This window comes from Sorex araneus, chromosome 4 (genome assembly GCF_027595985.1).
Source record: "Sorex araneus isolate mSorAra2 chromosome 4, mSorAra2.pri, whole genome shotgun sequence".
Lineage (NCBI taxonomy): Eukaryota > Metazoa > Chordata > Mammalia > Eulipotyphla > Soricidae > Sorex > Sorex araneus.
In genome coordinates, this window is record NC_073305.1 from 219,311,283 (window position 1) to 219,328,714 (window position 17,432).

Sequence of the window (17,432 nt, forward strand, 5' to 3'; positions counted from 1 at the left end):
GGCAACTCTGTAGCGTGTCACCTCTGATCAAACTGGACACCAGTTGAGTTAGACCCAGACATTCTCACCTGCCGCTGCTCTTCCTTCCTAGCTGGGAGGCATTTCTTGGGGGCTAGGAAGGCCTCTGTTGTCTTGTCTATCTCCCAATGAATGGTGGCTCCTGGGATCGGATCAAAATAGGTTCTGCAGCTGCCCTGGTGTTGGAGAGCTCTTTAGCCTAGAGTCCAAGTTCTTGGGGGGAAATTTGACATTTGACCCCGGTGTGCAGCCTAAGGAGGTCTTCCATCCCTTCCGTTGTGTACTAAAGCTCAAAGGAAGCACCGCCTGTTCATAAATACACATCACCAATCACACCAGAGGTATCATGCTTTAAAGATGGCTTTCTGGTCACTCCCCTAGTGCCGCATTGACAGCCATGCATGGCAATTTCACATGGTCAGTGTCTAGCTTATAATCAAGCTAAGTAGGTCTAGCAATCAATTTCCACAGCAACCACCAAGAACCTAAGGTGCACATTTCTTTAATGAACAGCAAAAGGCCAATTACATGGACACAAATATACTTAGTTGGTTTCTTCAACTGAAGCTCTTACGCTCAAGTGGGATTGTAGATTGAGATTTTTCCAATCTAAGAACTAGGGCAGTTTTCCAAGGAGGACACATTGCCAATAAAGAATTGTAACACTATCAAAATTACAGATCTCGTACATCTATTTGCTTATGCGGGACCCCCAAATGCAACAAAACTTTAACTTAATTGTTAGATGGACACACACAAAGATGGCTAGATTCTCAAGGAATTCTATCTAAGGATAGGATTATACATTATTTAGTTTCTCCAAATGTCTAGTATTATGGAAGAAAGCAATTTAAATGATATCTTTGCAATTAACCTTTTTTCAACTCGAGGAGAGGCACAGTTATACTGAGAAGCAAGATAAAAATCCAAAGAAATAAATCCGTTGAAGATTCTCATAATTATAGAGCAGGCCAAAGTTACTACGATGATAATTATAGACAAAGTGGGTGTTGGAGAATTTAGCATCTAGAGATATTTTCATAAAAAATAATTAAGGGTTGGAGCTGAACCTCATCACAACGGACACTTGGCGAACACGTCGCGTGCAGAACTTAATCGCATTAACGCCTTTTCATTTGTAGAATGATCTCAAGTATTTTCAGATTGTCATCATTTTTATTAGCCGTATTGACCTCACCATCTTCCTAATCCAGTGTCAGTCTCTTGAAGAGCGCATCAGCCAGAAAGTCTGCTCTGCATCTCGGCCCCTGGTGGCTGCCTAACTGGGTAATGTACATCTTGAGAACTGTGTCTTCACCACTGTTGGGCTTTTCTGGGGCGAGGGGTCGGGCAGGGTTGGGGGGGGTCTCCCTACAGGCTGGGAAGCCTATCCAGGCGGTTTCTAAGCACACCATCACGAGGCTTGTGGACCACGAGAAAGCAGTTCTCCTGTCCCTCCGCATGCACCATTGATTACAGGTTTTGGTACCCGGAGGGTTGCATAGAGCAGCTCCTTGGGGGCTTCCTGGTCTGCAGGACGCGGCCGCGGGACAGGCGGCTCAAAGGAGGGAACCGCACACCCCGTGAGAAATGGAATGGAATTGCAGAGAAAGCACAACATAGCAAAACCCGGGACGCCCCCTCCCCCCGTCACAGCGGGACAGGAGGAGAGCCCCCAGCCGCCAGCCCGGCCTGGCTCATTCCCGGGTCCAGTCCACGTCTCCTTACCTGTCTGACAGAGCATGCCTCAGCCACACATGCAAAGTGTTGTCAGTACTGTTTTATTCATGAGACGTATTTTTAAATGGAAGGAGTCATTACCCCAAACAGGCTCCTCGGTGACATTTGTGCATGCAGAGCGTCTGAACATCCACATTTAGGTCCCTCCAAAAACCAAGCCAACGACTTGCATTCAAGATGGAAACACGCTTTTTTTTTTTTTGGTGGTTTTTTTTTTTTTTTTTTTTGTCAAGGCACCTAGACAGAAATAGCTGCAGCTTGCCATTTCAGGAACCGAGTTATCTGCTCAGCCTGGGTGATGGGTGATAACCACGTCCCCACCCCCAACCCCACCCCCCCCGCACCCAAATCTCACTCGTGCATTTCTAAGAACCCGTTTCTGTCCCTTCCTCTAGCCAGTTTGAACATGTGGTGCACATTGCAAATCAAAGTTGGCTTATGGAGGGGAGGGGGGAGGGGCAGGAGAGGGGGGTGGGGTTTGGTGGGAAGGAGCCCCAGGCAGTGTCAAAACAGAAGGAATGGACTGAGGGGTGCAGGGTGCGACTCTCCCTCCCTCGCTGGAAACCTAAGCTGCCACGGACGGAAACGCTTTCCTGGGTGCAAAACACGCTGTCCACGATAAAGAGGGAAGGGACACGAGGAAGGCCTGCAGGATCCTTCGCTGGAGACAGCGAGGGCTTGCAACGCCGGCTGTGAGGTCACGCAGGCCGTCTGCGTGGGCACACGCATGCACGCGTGCACGCAGAACCGTGTCTCCACGGGGAGCTAGGGGATCGGGAAATCTGGGGTGTGCGTTGGCTTTTCCTTTGCCTTCAGCAGCAGGAGTTGAGAGGGGGGACCGGGCCGAGCCACTTCCCCCCCTCTGTCTGTGACCCCCTGGGCCCTGACTTTGTGAGTGCTGCCTCCTCCCCCCGGCCGCCATGCTTTCGCCCCGAGACTGGACAAGAATATCCACCAGCTAAGTTCCTTGGCAGGTAGCGAAGCAGAAGAAGGAAGGTCCTTACCTGTCACTGTAGGCGGCGGCGGTGGCAGGGGTGGGCTGGGCGTAGCGGTAAGCAGCGTAGCCACCCTGCAATGCAAGGAGAAACAGGACTTAGGCCCACGGGCACGCCCCCGGGAGGGCCAGGGCGGAAGAGCGGTCACCCACATCTACCGATCTCAAAGCGGAGGTTAACGAGAGCCGGGTGATCGGGAGGGAGTAGAAGAGGCAGAGAGGAGAAGGCCAGGGGTCAGCGTTAGCAGGTGGGGAGGCTCCTCGGGGTGGGCGCGAGACGCCCTTTGAAAAAAGCCACAGATGTTTCATGGATGTTAATGGTGATTATCTAGGGCCGGGGAGGATTCCTGGGACCCTGAAACGCTCTACTTGGCTGAACTTTCCAGATTTTCAAAACAGCTTACGGCTCCACCCTCACGGAGCCGGGAAGCATTTGGACTTGATCCAAACAGCCTTCGATCGCTCGCTTATTTCAAAAATAAAGGTGGTCCTTGAAGTGGCCTGCCTGCCTGCCTGCCTTTCCTCTCTCAGGTATGAAGACACGTTGACCACCCTGCACCCTGTACCCTGCAGCTGGAGGATGATCAGAAAAACTGTCCAGACGGCTGTGGCTCGCTCAACTCTTAAAAGATACGGCGTCTTATCATTCCGTTTTGGCTGCTAGACACCACCCAGGGTTCGGCATGGGGGACTTGGGTGTGGAGAAATAATAAAGTCTTCTAATTTGTAAATAAAATCATTAGGAGAGGAAAAAAAATCTGAAAAATAATTAACACTTAGTTGAGTGCACCAGTAATTGCAATTGTTCAATTAAGCAGAGGACAAGCAAATGGGCATATTCAGAAGGAATTGTGTTCAGCCGAGCATTGATTAGCAAACTGTGAAAATAACAGCTTCTTGCCCAGCAGACCGCAGCGATACATCAACCACTGTTGAATGATCTCAGCACAATTAACAAACGGGATCCGGGACCCGTGGATAACTCCAGGACCCTTTAGGTTCTAATTAGAATGCACCATCCCATCATGCTCTGGGGGCACAGTTCTCACCCTCACCAGAAAGAGTAACTCAAAACAGACTGGGAGACAGAAGGCAAAATGGCAGCTGGGTCCCGGGCATCTGTGGGTATAATTGGGAGTGTCGGTTGGGTTTTCCACCTGACTTCCTGAATTCCCCTCGTGGGGTAAATCAAGTGTCGGCTGAGAGGAAGGAAGAAACTGCAAAAAGCATCCTTCGAGGTAGAAGGAAGTTGCTTTCCATCACTGGAGGCGCGCCTCTTGGAGCTGCCCTCGCTTACAAAGTGCAAAATGTAGTTTATCCTTTTTTCTAAGTTACCTCCGCGTCTGCCCTGGAGAGAACACGTCCTTAGAGAAATCCCCCATCTCCGGGGGCCAGCATTTGAAAAATTTTCCCTTGAAAAACAATGGGAAGTTTTTTTGGGGGCAAATGGGGGTGGGGGGGTCAACAGAGGACGCCAGCTGGTGTTGCAAACACCCCGATCTCTAATTAGGAACGGGGAGGTGTTGGGAGCCTGTTGTCATTTCAGCACCAAGCTCAAGACACAGACTGACGGGCTGAGGGGAAATGAGGTCGCCAGATTTCTGGAGATTTCTTTTCTCAGCCTCCCTTTCTCCTTGGCGCTCACTGCAGCTAGAAAGACACAGGTGTGTGGGCACGGAGAACAAACTTAACGAGGGAGGGAGGGCATGTTGATTGCTAACGGATATTGGCTGCCACAGTGGAAGCTTTGTTTGCAGAACACACACACTACACACAAATGTGTGTGTGTGCAGGGTTGTTTTTTTTTTTTAACCTCACTCCCAGAATTCAAAACTAAGGGGCACAAATGAATAAATAAAATAAAGGTCCCACAGAGGCATCTGCATCAAGGACCACCATGCACGACCCAGGCTGCCTTGCTGGCTGAGAATGTGATGCTGCAGAGGTGTTTAGCAGCCTGCGGACGCCCTGTGTTTGCATGCCTCGCGTCTCTCCTGGTTCTGCACCAGCTCCCATCCGTGCACGCATGTCGTGAGCCTGACGGAATGGGGAAACAGCCGCAGTGCAAGGCAGGGAGGGAGTGCACAGACGCCTCCCGGCTGGCCCGGAGTGGGGGGGGGGGGGAGAAAACGGGCACCCGTGTGCCTGCAGCCTTCTGCTTTGCAGCTGTGCTCTCTACGAAGCCCCAGACAGCACCGGGCCTCTCCCTGCATGCACACGGCATGTCCCTTTAGCGTCCTGACTCTCTCTTTGCTATTTAGAACTTGGCCTGCCAGCCAAGACCTCAGCCTCAAAGTACCCTCGGCTGGCACCTGGGAGCCCAGGGTGAGCGGTTGCCTCCTGGCTGTGCCCGTGGGCGTCTGACAGCCAATGGGAGCATTTACTCCATCTCTGTGGGGTCCAACACACAGGCCGCGTGTCCTAACTGACACCTGGAAGGTGGCTGGCATGTCAAACTCAACGTTCGGTGTCCGTCACTGGAGGGCACCTAAGTCTCTGGATCCACCCCCAGAGGGGCCGTGGTTCTGTGTTGGGTTGGGGCAGAGTGTGTCTAAGTGACCCCCAAAGCACCCTTGGGGACGAGGGTGGTTCCCCCTTCATAGCTGAGTCTTACGAAGCCTCTACGTGTTCCGTAGGAAAGTCTCTACTTGTCTAGGAAATCCATGCCGGGGGTGGGGGCGGGCCTGGGGTGTGTGTGTGTGTGTGTGTGTGTGTGTGTGTGTGTGTGTGTGTGTGTGTGTGTGTGTGTGTGTGTGTGTGTGTGTGAACTTAGTGGGTAGAAAATGACCCAGAATTCAAGCTCTTCTCTGGCCTTTCTAACGGGGCAGAACCAGCGCGTGGCAGGGTCTCTGGGCAGGTGCGACCCACTAGTCCCTTCCACGGACTGGACCCCAGCTCTGTCCTCCTGAAACGGTCCTGCAAGCCCATGGAGATGTGGGTGGGAGGGACAGTGTGGGCATGTGAGTGTGTGTGTGAGTGTGTGTGTGTGAGTGTGTGGTGTGAGTGTGAGTGTGTGAGTGTGTGTGAGTATGAGTGTGTGTGTGAGTGTGTGTGTGAGTGTGTGTGAGCGTGTGTGAGTGTGTGTGAGCGTGTGAGTGTGTGTGAGTGTGTGGTGTGAGTGTGTGAGAGTGTGTGTGTGGTGTGAGTGTGTGTGAGTGAGTGTGTGAGTGTGTGTGAGTGTGAGTGTGTGGTGTGAGTGTGTGTGTGTATGAGTGTGAGTGTGTGTGAGTGTGTGTGAGTGTGAGTGTGTGTGAGTGTGAGTGTGTGTGAGTGTGAGTGTGTGGTGTGTGTGTGAGTGTGTGAGTGTGTGTGAGTATGTGTGAGGGTGAGTGTGTGAGTGTGTGTGAGTGTGTGTGTGAGTGTGTGTGTAAGTGTGTGAGTATGAGTGTGTGTGAGTATGTGTGAGAGTGAGTGTGTGAGGGTGTGTGAGTGTGTGTGAGTGTGTGTGTGAGTGTGTGTGTGAGTGTGTGTGTGTGTCTGCGCGCGCTTCCTTTGTATGTCGAGTAAAACAGCAATGGGCCATTCACCAAGATTTCCTCTGAGTTGAGACAAGCCTAGGAGCTTTCTGGGCAAAATAGGTGCTTTGGCATCTGGCAATTTTTGTTCACTCAAATGGCATTTGCATGAACATTTGAACAAAAAAAGAGAGAGAGAGAAATTTAACTATAAAGCATTCCTCACTAATTTATCTGGACATCACATGGGTCTTAATTCTTTTGTCCTCTGCGAGGTCCCAGCTTTCCTTTCTTCTGTTACATTTCTTATTTGAAACTTGATTAATTCTCACAGCTAAATCAATGTACTTTCTTAATTTATTTAATACCAAGCAGAGATGAGAATATTAGACTATTGGAAAAACCATGTAACGAAACTTCCACTGATGGTCCTTAATTTTGACATTTTTTTCCCTGTTTAACAGGTTAAGTTGTTGGTCATTGACCAGACTTGGAGATTCAACCAACTGTACCCCAAGAGTTAGGTTGGCTTCCTTATTTCCCAATAAACTTGTTGCTTTGGAGGCTGCTTCAGCAATGAGAGATAGGTTCAAACACTATAGTAATGCAATGTGTGTCTAATAAATTTATTAGACGTTCCCAGGTTATATTAGCTATCCTGACCCTTAATGATACACCATAGGAGGGTCTGGATTTAACCATGTCAGCTGGCTTTAGGAGCTTATTACAAATTTTCTCAGACAACTGGTTCGATAACATCATCTAATTCTTTTCCCAAACTTACATCCACCAAGTCAGGATATATTTTTAAGGAGGAAAGTTCACAACCAACCTAGACCTCTATTTTGATATTCTTGAACAAGCAAAGCTCCTGATGGTTGTCCATGGATCTCAGCCACAGAAAAAAGTCCATGTCATGTGACATATCCTGACACTTCCTTGGAGGGATCTGTGCTAAGGGCAATCACTGGCACATCAGCAGAGGATGGGACATTGTTTAGGGAGGACTCTAGTCTGGAAGAAACTGTCATCAAAACTGGAAAATTCAGTTAAGTCTTTCCTCCTTCTGTATCAGAGACCCTCAGCCCTCCCGGAAATCATCTGGTTAGTAGGATTTCAGAGCAAACCCACAGTCATAGAGATGAGTAAGTCTCCACCAGGCAGGAATTCATACCTGTAGCAATTTATTGCCATACACAGGCTCCTGATACACTACTCTATAAGGAAACAGAAATGTAATGTTTTCAATGCAAAAATGAAATAAATAAAGAAAATGCATAAGTCACACACATTCCCGAGCAATTCATTTACAAGTTTGCATCTTAACATTCCCGAGACCCAAAGGTGGCCTGGCAAAGACCCCACAGAGGAACGTGGGCAAACCCATGCATCACCCATCTCTGGACTCTGAGCCGGCAAAACTGAATGGGGCAGGGGAGGGGAGCCAACCCGGTCGTTATGGTTATGTTAGAATCTGTGTTTCTTTCTAAAGAAGGAAAAAGGGTCCTTTCATGGCTTCTTACTCTGGGTGTCTATTCTAACAACTCAAGTGAACGGTTTCAAATCTCGCTCTTCAGCCCCCGAGTCATTCTTTGGAACATCTAAAGATTTCACTTTGACACCTAAGAATGGAGTCTGTTACCCATAGCCGAAACCCAAACCCTATCAACCCTTTATTATTTTATTTTCTAGATTTCATGTCATAGAAAGACAGGAAGCACAGTTGCATTCAGTAGGAAAATTCCATCAAAGTTCCCAAGGCAACTTGGATTAGATGTGCCAAGAAAAAACAGGGGTGTGTGTGTGTCCGTGCTGAACCAGGCTGTGGTTCAAAGGTCGTCAATATCCCTCTCCTTCCTTCTTGGACATGAACTTCCACTTGGACATGAACTCTGTAGAACCTTGAGCAGTCGGGAAGCAAGTTTGGAAGTGAGAGTAATTCGTGGGCTTATCTTTCAGCGGAAGTTCTCATTTCTGGGGAAGAAGTCTACGAGAGGGAGAAACCTAGGGACCTATTCTGCAGTTACAGATGTGTATGCATGTACACATGTTAATACCTATATATGCATACACAAGTATACCTACGTACATATACATACATAGATGTATAGATTTCCTTTGGGGAGGGGCTTGGGTTTGGGCCACCCCCAGTGGTGCTTGGGACTTACTTCTGGCTCTGCACTCAGGGATCACTCCTGGTGGTGTCTGGGGGACCCTATGCAGTGGCGGGAAGCAAACCTGGCTTGGCCCTCTGCAAGACAACCGCCTTACAGGTACTATCTCCCTGGCCCGTACATAAATTTATTTTGCCTCCTATAGTCTGATTGTCCTTTCTGATTTAATTTAACCTAACCTCCCTAAAGAGCTCACGCGTAAGCTTAGGGGTCAATGCCCACTACATTGTCTGTTTCTCTCTCTTTTTCCACGGAAGCTGCTCTCCTCCCGCGCCCCCTCTGCCCATGCGAGTCCTCAGCTTGATCCTTGGCCCCACATGGTTCCCTGAGCACCACTGGGAGAGACCCTGAGAGCACAAGTACCTGGACAACTCCAGGTGTGGCCCCTAGGACCTCGGGTGGAGGCTCAAGGTGCAGGAAGAACCCCTGTCTGGGTTCCTGTCCTGGGACCTCACAGCCTCCTCCCTGAGCCCCAACACCCAGCACCAGCACTGGTGGATGTCACCTTAATGATCCCTGAGCATCCCCTGGACAAACAGAAAAATCAAAGATCTGGGCTGTAAGTCTAGGGAGAGTGATTGGTTCCTGCCTGAGAGAAGGGCGGGCTGAGGGATGCAAGCAGGAGAGGGATTGGCTCCTGCCCAGAGAGAAGGGCGGAGTGACGACTGATTGGCTCCTGCCCAGAGAGAAGGGCGGGCTGATGGTTGATTGGCTCCTGCCCAGAGAGAAGGGCGGGCTGATGACTGATTGGCTCCTGCCCAGAGAGAAGGGCGGGCTGATGGTTGATTGGCTCCTGCCCAGAGAGAAGGGCGGGCTGATGACTGATTGGCTCCTGCCCAGAGAGAAGGGCGGGCTGATGGTTGATTGGCTCCTGCCCAGAGAGAAGGGCGGACCGATGGCTGATTGGCTCCTGCCCAGAGAGAAGGGCGGGCTGATGGCTGGACCAGGGATGCTGCAGAAGTTTCAGCTCAGTTTAGGGGGACCCCATCACTGTTCCATCGTCCTCTGCTACCCTGAGAACAGAACTGAAGTTCTCTACCGAGAGAGCTGCGCTTGGAAGGAAAAACACAAACCAAAAAAAAAAAAAAAAGCCACCAACTGGCAATTATTCAAAATTCAAACGAGGGAACCTGTCACGCGTCTCTCCCGTTCTCTGACAAGTGGCGTCGGTGCGGCCACAGGCGTGGCTTTGCTCTGGGCTGGGAAGCCTCTCTCGGACCGCCCAGCCTGGGGCAGAGGGCTGCGGGGAGGGCACCAGGACGGCCCTGGGGGGAGGGGGAGGGGATTTCTGCCTGGCACTGAGTCTAGGGCTTGAGACGGGCCGGGAACAGGGGAACCAGGGCGTGAGTAAAGGCTGAATGCTCAACCGGGCATGTTGTCAGTGGAGCTTTTGCCCAGATCATTAGCAGAGTGAGAGACAGATCTTTCTGGGGCTATTGTGTTAAATGAGTAAATGCATATATTTTTCTATTTGGGGGGAGGGGGGTCCGTACCCAGTGGTGCTCAGGGAAAACTGCTCACGGGGCTGGGGCCACCCTAAGCAGTGCAGGGGGTGGAACCTGAACGCAGTAAGTGCCTTCACCCCGTATCTTCCCAGCCTCATTAAAGGGGAGACCGAGCTGTCGGCCGTGCATCTCTCCTTCCTCTCGCCACAGCGGCTCGGGGCAGCTGCACCCCGAAAACAACATGAAGACACCCCGAATGCTGGAGAGAAGGCGCTCGAGACGCTCTCGGGTGCAGGTGTGGAGACGGCTACCCTGGAAGGGCCTTTGGGAAACGCCGTATGACTTGTGTTTGTGTGTGGGTGTGCACTCTGGGGGTCGTTTCTCGCTCAGGATGCCCGGGGTCTCCCCGCCAGGAAGGGGGGCGCCGGGCCTCCGCTGCCCCCGCCCGGGCTCCCCAGCAAACTTGGAAACAGAATGGCTCGGGAGGCGAGGAGTCCGCATGTGCGTTAATGGGTACTTACATAAATGTCTGCACCATAAAATCCATCCTGGTACACAACACTGCAAGGGCACACACACAAAGAGAAACGACCGTGTTAGTGCGTCACCCCCCATGCAGCACACCGGCCCCGCCAGTCTGCGCGCGCCCAGGGCAGGTCTGCGCAGCGCTTAAGGAGGCTGGAGGAGACGAGGAAATCAGGCCTGGGGTGGGGGGAGGGGGCGGGGCGGGCGCAGAATGAGCACGTCTTAGGGCAGGGCATGGGGTGCCAGGCTCAGCATCCGGTCAATCCGCGGCTCCCCTCCCCGGCCCACACCCCCGCATCCCCGGGTGCACTGGCGTCCTGGACAAGGCGGGGTTCGGGATATTTTGTTGTTGCTCATGATTTCGATATGGACGGTCACCTCCGGGGGGGCCTGGTGACTTGCTTCCAAGCTGACTCGCTTCTGCTCTCTTTCAACGCACCATGAGTCAGTTCTCTGGGCCCCACTCGGGGTGCAGCGTCGGGAGGGGGTTCCTCATCAGCCCCTGTGGGGGAGGGCGTGCAGGGGTGGGGGGTGGAACTGTGTGTGTGTGTGTGTGTGTGTGTGTGCGCGCGCGCGCGTGTGCACGTGTGTGCAGTTACCATCAGGCACGTACATGGGGACACGTAAGCGGCATAGCTTTGCACGTGCCCCCTCTGTGTGTGTCCCTTTGCACACACCAGAGTGTGTGCACACATGAACAGGCACATGTACATCCCATGTGCACACATGTGTATGTATGGGTGTAACAGGAAGCTTGGGGATGTTTCAGCTGTGGGGGCCACACACAGTGATGATCGGGGGCTTCTGCCAGGCCGGTGCAGGGGCCGGGTGGCCCCGGAAGTGGGGGATCTCGCCTGCAGAGCGTCTGCTCTGGTCCTTTGAGTGACAGTAAGGCCCCCGGCCATAGCACTCAGCAGGGCCTCTCTGGGCTTGAACCCGGGCCCGCGCAGTGCTCTCCTTGCCATGAGAGTCACTTCTCCAGAGAGAGGGAAGATCCCGGAATTCTCCAGAAACATCCTGTGTGGCTTGAGTGAAGAGGCCAGGACAAGCCGCTCACAGCCATGCGGCCGTGGCCACCGAGGGTCAGTCTCTGAGCCTGGAGGCCGGGAAGGAGGCGCCGAGTCAGCCTCTGTGTGCAGGTCACAGGGTCCCTGTGGTGCCCGAATGCAAGTTTCCCAAAGGGTGTTGCTGCTATGAGTCCCCCTCCCCGGGAGCCAGGGGCTTTACGAGTGATTTATGATTCCGGCCAAGGCCCAGTGAGTCCCGGCGTGGAGGAAGCCGCTTCTACTGGAAGCAGGCGCTGGGTCGGTTGGGATTTAGTGCAGGGGGGACCCACGTGTCAGCCAGGAAGAGGAGGAGGGGGAGGGGGAGGAGGAGGGGGAGGAGGAGGGGGAGGAGGGGAGGAGGAGGGGGAGAGGGAAGAGGAGGAGGAGGGGGGAAGAGGAGGACGAGGATGGAGAGGAGGAGGAAAGGGAGGAGGAGGAGGAGGGGGAGAGGGAAGAGGAGGAGGAGGGGGGAAGAGGAGGGGGAGGAGGGGGAGGAGGGGGAGGAGGAGGAGGAGGAGGGGGAGGAGGAGGAGGGGGAGGAAGAGGAGGGGGAGGGGGAGGAGGAGGAGGGGGAAGGCACCTTAGCACTCTCACAGCGCACACAGCCGGAGACACAGGGGCGTTGGGCGAGTCCCAGCTGACTGCCTCCAGCCAGCGACCATCATCCTCAAACCAGGGTGGGGGCCGCTGCCCGCTCAGGGGCCGCCAGAACTGCCCTAAGCCCCGTTCCCGCCGACCCAAGGGCTTCCCACATGCCAAGATGCAGGAAAACCTTCCCAGACGCCAGATGAGTTCGGGTCTCCTGCAATGACCCTGGGTCTAGGATAGTGTCGCTGGGGGTCAGGGGGCAGAACGGCCCCAGCCGGCCACGCCAGGGGCGGGGGGGCAGAGAGAGCGTGAGCCCAGCTGGGCCAGAGCCCCCAAACTGACGCCCAGGCCACAGCCCCCAAACCGGGGTCTCTGCCCGAGGCAGGAGGGCCAGGGGGCCCGGGCCAGCCTGGGGGCAGGGCCAAGCTCTGAGAGGCTGCAGGGCGGGCGTTAGCTGGAGGGGCGGGGCGGGAGGCTGCAGCAGTGACCCCCTCCCCGCCACTGCTCTGGACACCCAGGCCCTGGTGGGAGTGTCTGGGCAGCGTGACACGGGAAGCTCCGCCCCAGCCCGCAGAGCCACCCGCTGCTGCTCAGCCACCAGCCACCACTAACGGGCAGGCTGCCAGCATGGCGCCCGGTCAGTCTCGGCCTGGGCACTGTCCCCAGAAAGAATGTTCTGGATGCTTCTTTGTGGCCAAAGGAGCAAAGGAGAGAGAGTGAAAGCGAGAGCGAGAGTGAGAGCCAGAGGGAGGGAGAGAGAGAGAGACACAGAGACAGAGAGAGACAGAGAGAGACAGAGACACAGAGACAGAGACAGAGAGAGACAGAGACACAGAGACACAGAGACAGAGAGAAACAGAGAGAGACAAAGAGAGACAGAGACACAGAGACAGAGACACAGAGAGAGACAGAGACACAGAGAGAGACAGAGGCAGAGAGACAGAGAGATACAGAGAGACACAGAGAGACAGAGATAGAGAGAGACACAGAGAGAGACAGAGAGACAGAGACAGAGAGAGACACAAAGAGAGACACAGACAGAGACAGAGGCAGAGAGAGACACAGACAGAGAGAGATAAAGAGAGACACAGAGACAGAGAGAGACAGAGAGAGAGAGACACAGAGAGAGGGAGAGAGCAAGGTCCACCCCCACTGGGGTCCCACAGTGCCCACAGCCCCGGCTCTGACAGCTCGGCGAGGCAGCTGGGGCGAGTCCAGCTTGAGGCTGGGAGGGGGCTGGGGGTCCCGCGTCCCGGACGAGGCTCTAAGCATCTGCAAGTTTGCACACAGGCTACACCATCACTGTGGGGCCTGGAGCGGGACAGACCCGGGCTCGGCCGTCCTCCCAGCCCGGCTGAGACGAGGCCAGGCCCGCTTCTGAGTCCTCTTCTCCCTGCTGAAAAGCGCTTCCAAGCTCCCTGCTTGGTCCCGGGCCTGGTTCGGGTCCCCTAACGCAGGGCCCGGGCGAGAGAGCCTGCCTGGGGGCAGAAGCCCGGTGCGTGGCCCTGGGTGGAGGAACCGAGGGATGCAGGAGCAGGGCCGTCCCCCACGGGCCGAGGAGGCCTGGCCCGCCAGGCCCAGGGAAGGTTCTGCATGTCAATCACCGCCCCTGCGATAGGCTTTTGCCAGAACAAAATGCAAATGCACGTCTCGTTTTCTTAGGAAGGTAGCGACATCCGTTAAATATCTGGACGGGGCCAAGCAGGGCATGATGGCAGCTGAGACGATGAGTTCACTTAGAAAAAATTCAAAATAAAAAAGGGAAAGGATCGGCCGCGCCAGCTTCGGCATCTCTGCGGTTCCCAGTGTTTCCCCGGCGCCAGCATCTCCTTAAAGGCAAGGCGGCTGCAAGTTGCTCCATCTCCCCAGCCCTTCCAAACCGGGAGAGGAAGGACGGTTTTGACGCATTTCAACCTGGCTGGTTTTTAAAAACTCTCCACAGTGACCCAGGCATGTACAGAGAGACGGGCGCGTGTGTGTGTCCGAGAGAAAGTCGGTGTTTTACTAGGATGGTCCGACCCGGCTGAGTTCACGGCTGGAGTTGGTGCTGAGACTCTTTGTCTGGGACCCCGGGTGAAGAGTGGAGCTTTGGGCTGGCGGCTAGCAGCGCCCCCCCTTTGGGCGGCCCCCTGGAGGAGGAAGCTGTCTCGTCCACTAGGTGAGGTGACCTCTTAGCAGAGCGGGGCCGGGGGTCCTTACAGTGTGGGGGTCGCCTCATGGCCGGCCGGGAGATGAGGGGTCCAGCTCCGTCCAGCTCCGAATCTGTTGCTTCTCTCACCAGACGGGTCCTGCAAGCACCTCAGCTGATGTCCAGTGGCGTCCCCTGAGGTAAACCGTGAGTTCCTCCCTGCCCGGCCGTAAGAATCGTCCCGCCAGGATCTATTTGCAACTAGAGTCCTTGGAGTGGCGAAGTGGAGGCCGGGCCAAGGCCACCTGTGGACCCCACTGGAGGAAAGACTTAGGCCAAGCTGGACGGCTCCCTCCAGAGGCTTCTGGGGGACCAGCAGGGAGAGGAAACTCCCACTGGCCCTCGTCCCCCTGCGCTGTGGAGCGGCCCCTGGGCTCCTCCGAGTTCCTCTGCCGAGCCTGGCCCTCTCTCCTCTCCTCTCTGCTCTTTCCCTCTCCCCCACTGGCCGCCCCGGGCCCCCTCCTGGAACGTCAGTCACACGAGCCAGAGAACAGGGTCACTACTCCTGTGGCGTGGGGGTCCCGCACGGCCACTGGGGTGGGTAACGCATCCGGCAGAGCCTCCTGGCAGCTTGCTGGAATCTTCTTTCTCTCTTTCTCTTTTGGGCCATATCCAGCAGTGCTCAGGATTCACTCCTGGCTCTGACTCTGGGCACATAACTCCTGGAGGGCTCAGGCGAGCATATGGGTTGTTGTTGGTGGTGGTGGGTCGGGTGGGGGACGGGGGTAGAACCCGGGTCAGCGGCCCACCAGGCAAGCATCTTAACCCCTCTACCAACTCTTTCTTTTTTTTTTTCAAAAAATTTTTGGGCCCAGCAATGCTCAGGGGTTCCTCCTGGCTCTGCACTCAGGAATCACTCCTGGCGGTGCTCAGGGACCCTATGGGATGCCGGGGATCGAACCCGGGTCAGTCGCATGCAAGGCAAACGCCCTCCCTGCTGTGCCATCACTCCAACCCCCAACTATTTCATCTCACGGCAGCCCTGTGAGAGAGGTGCCCGGCCTGGCGGTTTCATGGAATGTGGAACCATGACAGGGAGCGACCAGGCCGACCCCAGGGCACAGCTCCCCACGGCGCCCAGTCCTATGAGGACCCACGGGCGTAAGGGCAGGACCTGTCGGGGACCTAAGCAGCGTGGGAGACAGGAGGTTGCAGCGAGTGGGACTTTTGTGTCCCTGTGGTCATCCGGGCAGTGTAGCTGCTCACTTTGTCACCCCGGCCAAGATGGTCAGGGGCCTTGCTGGGACGCTGAGGGAAACGCCCCCAGAGCAGTCCCCACACCCAGGGTCCGGGGTCCAAGACCAGGTCTCTGCCCACGTGGGAAGTGAAGACGCCGGATTCCCTGGAGAGCCTGAGTGACCGTGGGCGGGTCATTCCGAGCCTTAGGAAGTCGGCCACACGGGAAGAAGCCGGGGAGCCTCACGTCCACTTCTCTCTGCTCCGTCTCGAGGGAGACTCCGCAGCTCCGTGCTCCAGGGGTCAGCACCGTCCACCAGCCAAGAGAAGGCGACGGGTTCGGACGTGCACATGCACCTCTGGCGTCCTGGCTTCTGAGGGCTGAGTTAGAGGGTCCAGAGCCTAGACGGCAACATGAGTTTGTTCTACTCCTCCTTTGAAGCTCGCTCTGGGGCCGCAGGAACACACGTGTCCGTCCTCGCACCTTGTGGATCTATGAATGGGGCCAGCACGGCGGGGCTGACCCTCACGTCTGTGCTTGCCGAGACTCTTTTAAGACGGCAGAGTCGGCCACAGAAAGCTTGAACCAGCCCAGACAGATGCTCGGAGGGGACAGGGATACTTAAGGGCCCGTTTCTCTCTGGGTTGTGCTTATTCACCACCTCTAAGGTGGAACCAACTTCTTCTAGCCCTTCGTCACAGAAGCATTGACCCCCAAGTCCACAATAATGCGAGAAGCGACGGTGCCATCTTCCTTCTCTCCTTCTCTCCCTTCCTGCTGACTCCCAGCGGTGAAGTTGTTCCATCTCCACGGCCTCTTCCCAGAGAAAGGCTGTGAAACTTCACAAGCTCTGCTTCGGAACGATGAGATATGAATAAATAATGGTGGGGGTGGAAGGAGTGTCTCCTTTCCTCATCGATCTCATGGAACGATGATCGAGGCTAATTCAGCTTCTCCACCAGAGAGTGGCGAGGCACGGAGCAGTGAAAACATTCACTTAGCCCTGAAGACGGCCTGTAGGTCACTCACACCACCAGTGTCCCTCCCTCCCGGGCAGAGCGGAGACCCCCTAGGAGCAGTGACACTGAGATTTGGGGCCTGGTCACTGGCGTGGAGGGACGGGAGTGTCCACGACGTGCCCTAGCGTCCCTCGGCCAAGAGCCAGTCCACCTCTCACGGGTGGACATGACAATCCAAACCATCAGAGACAACCCAGCTCATCGGTCCCCACTCGGACTCCTGCAAGCCCACTGAGAGAGTGCCCTGAGAGGCTTCTTCCTGACTCCGGGGAGCCGGAACCTTGTAGAATGTTCTAGGAGGATCTGAGCAGAAAAGCAGAGAGGGCACCCTTTCCAGATCACAGCGCTCCAAGAAACTCCCACCACCCTTCCTACTGCCAAGCACTGCCCGCCACTCCCGAATATTCCGAATATTCCGTTGGCATCACCAAAGCCCATGCACAGACAGGCCAAGCTGGCCGGCGGGGTGGGGTGGGTGTGTGTGTGTGTGTGTGTGTGTGTGTGTGTGTGTGTGTGTGTGTGTGTGTGTGTGTGCATCATTTGCCTATTCCTGGGGGGAGAGCGAGGAGCAAGGACAAAGGTGACTTTGGGAAAACCCAACCCCAAGGAGCCGATTCCAAGGCCCTTGGGCGTTTGCACTCGCTCTCCCTCTAATTTCCTCTTCTCAGCCGAAGGCTCGTCAACCTGGAAGTGGGAGCCGGCTGGGGGGCGCGGGGGACAGGAGCCAGACCACCCCGGCGATTTTGACATCTGTGCTGCACCTCCCGTCCATGCCCCCGCGGATGACTCCAAGGGGCGACTGGGACCCAACCTCCCTAATAAACCAGCTGTTCGAGATCACGGGCGACACCCCCCTGGGCTGGGCCCATCTCTCTCTCTCGGCACCCCGGCGTTCATTCGGTCCTGGGGGATTTGCATAAGCGCTTGTGACATGTCGGATGCTGGAAGGCAGCGGCCGTGACAGGACAAATGACACTCATTTTTCAGCCCTCGGCAAGGTGCTGGGAGCGGGCGTGCGGGCTGCATGCCGGGGCGGTGCTGCTGGGCCCAACAAGGCCGACAT

General features: G+C 55.2%; 1 protein-coding gene across 34 annotated transcripts in view; it reads right to left on the reverse strand.

The window, feature by feature from the left end:
• RBFOX1 (RNA binding fox-1 homolog 1) overlaps positions 1–17,432 on the reverse strand; it is a 1,316,266-nt gene that overhangs the window by 34,517 nt on the left and 1,264,317 nt on the right. For all 34 annotated transcript variants that reach the window (XM_055136054.1, XM_055136041.1, XM_055136046.1 and 31 more), the window contains 2 exons: positions 10,348–10,387; positions 2,763–2,827 (listed from right to left, as the gene is read on the reverse strand). In XM_055136054.1, the coding sequence (XP_054992029.1) occupies positions 2,763–2,827; positions 10,348–10,387 (105 nt within the window). The remainder of the gene's footprint in view (positions 1–2,762; positions 2,828–10,347; positions 10,388–17,432) is intronic.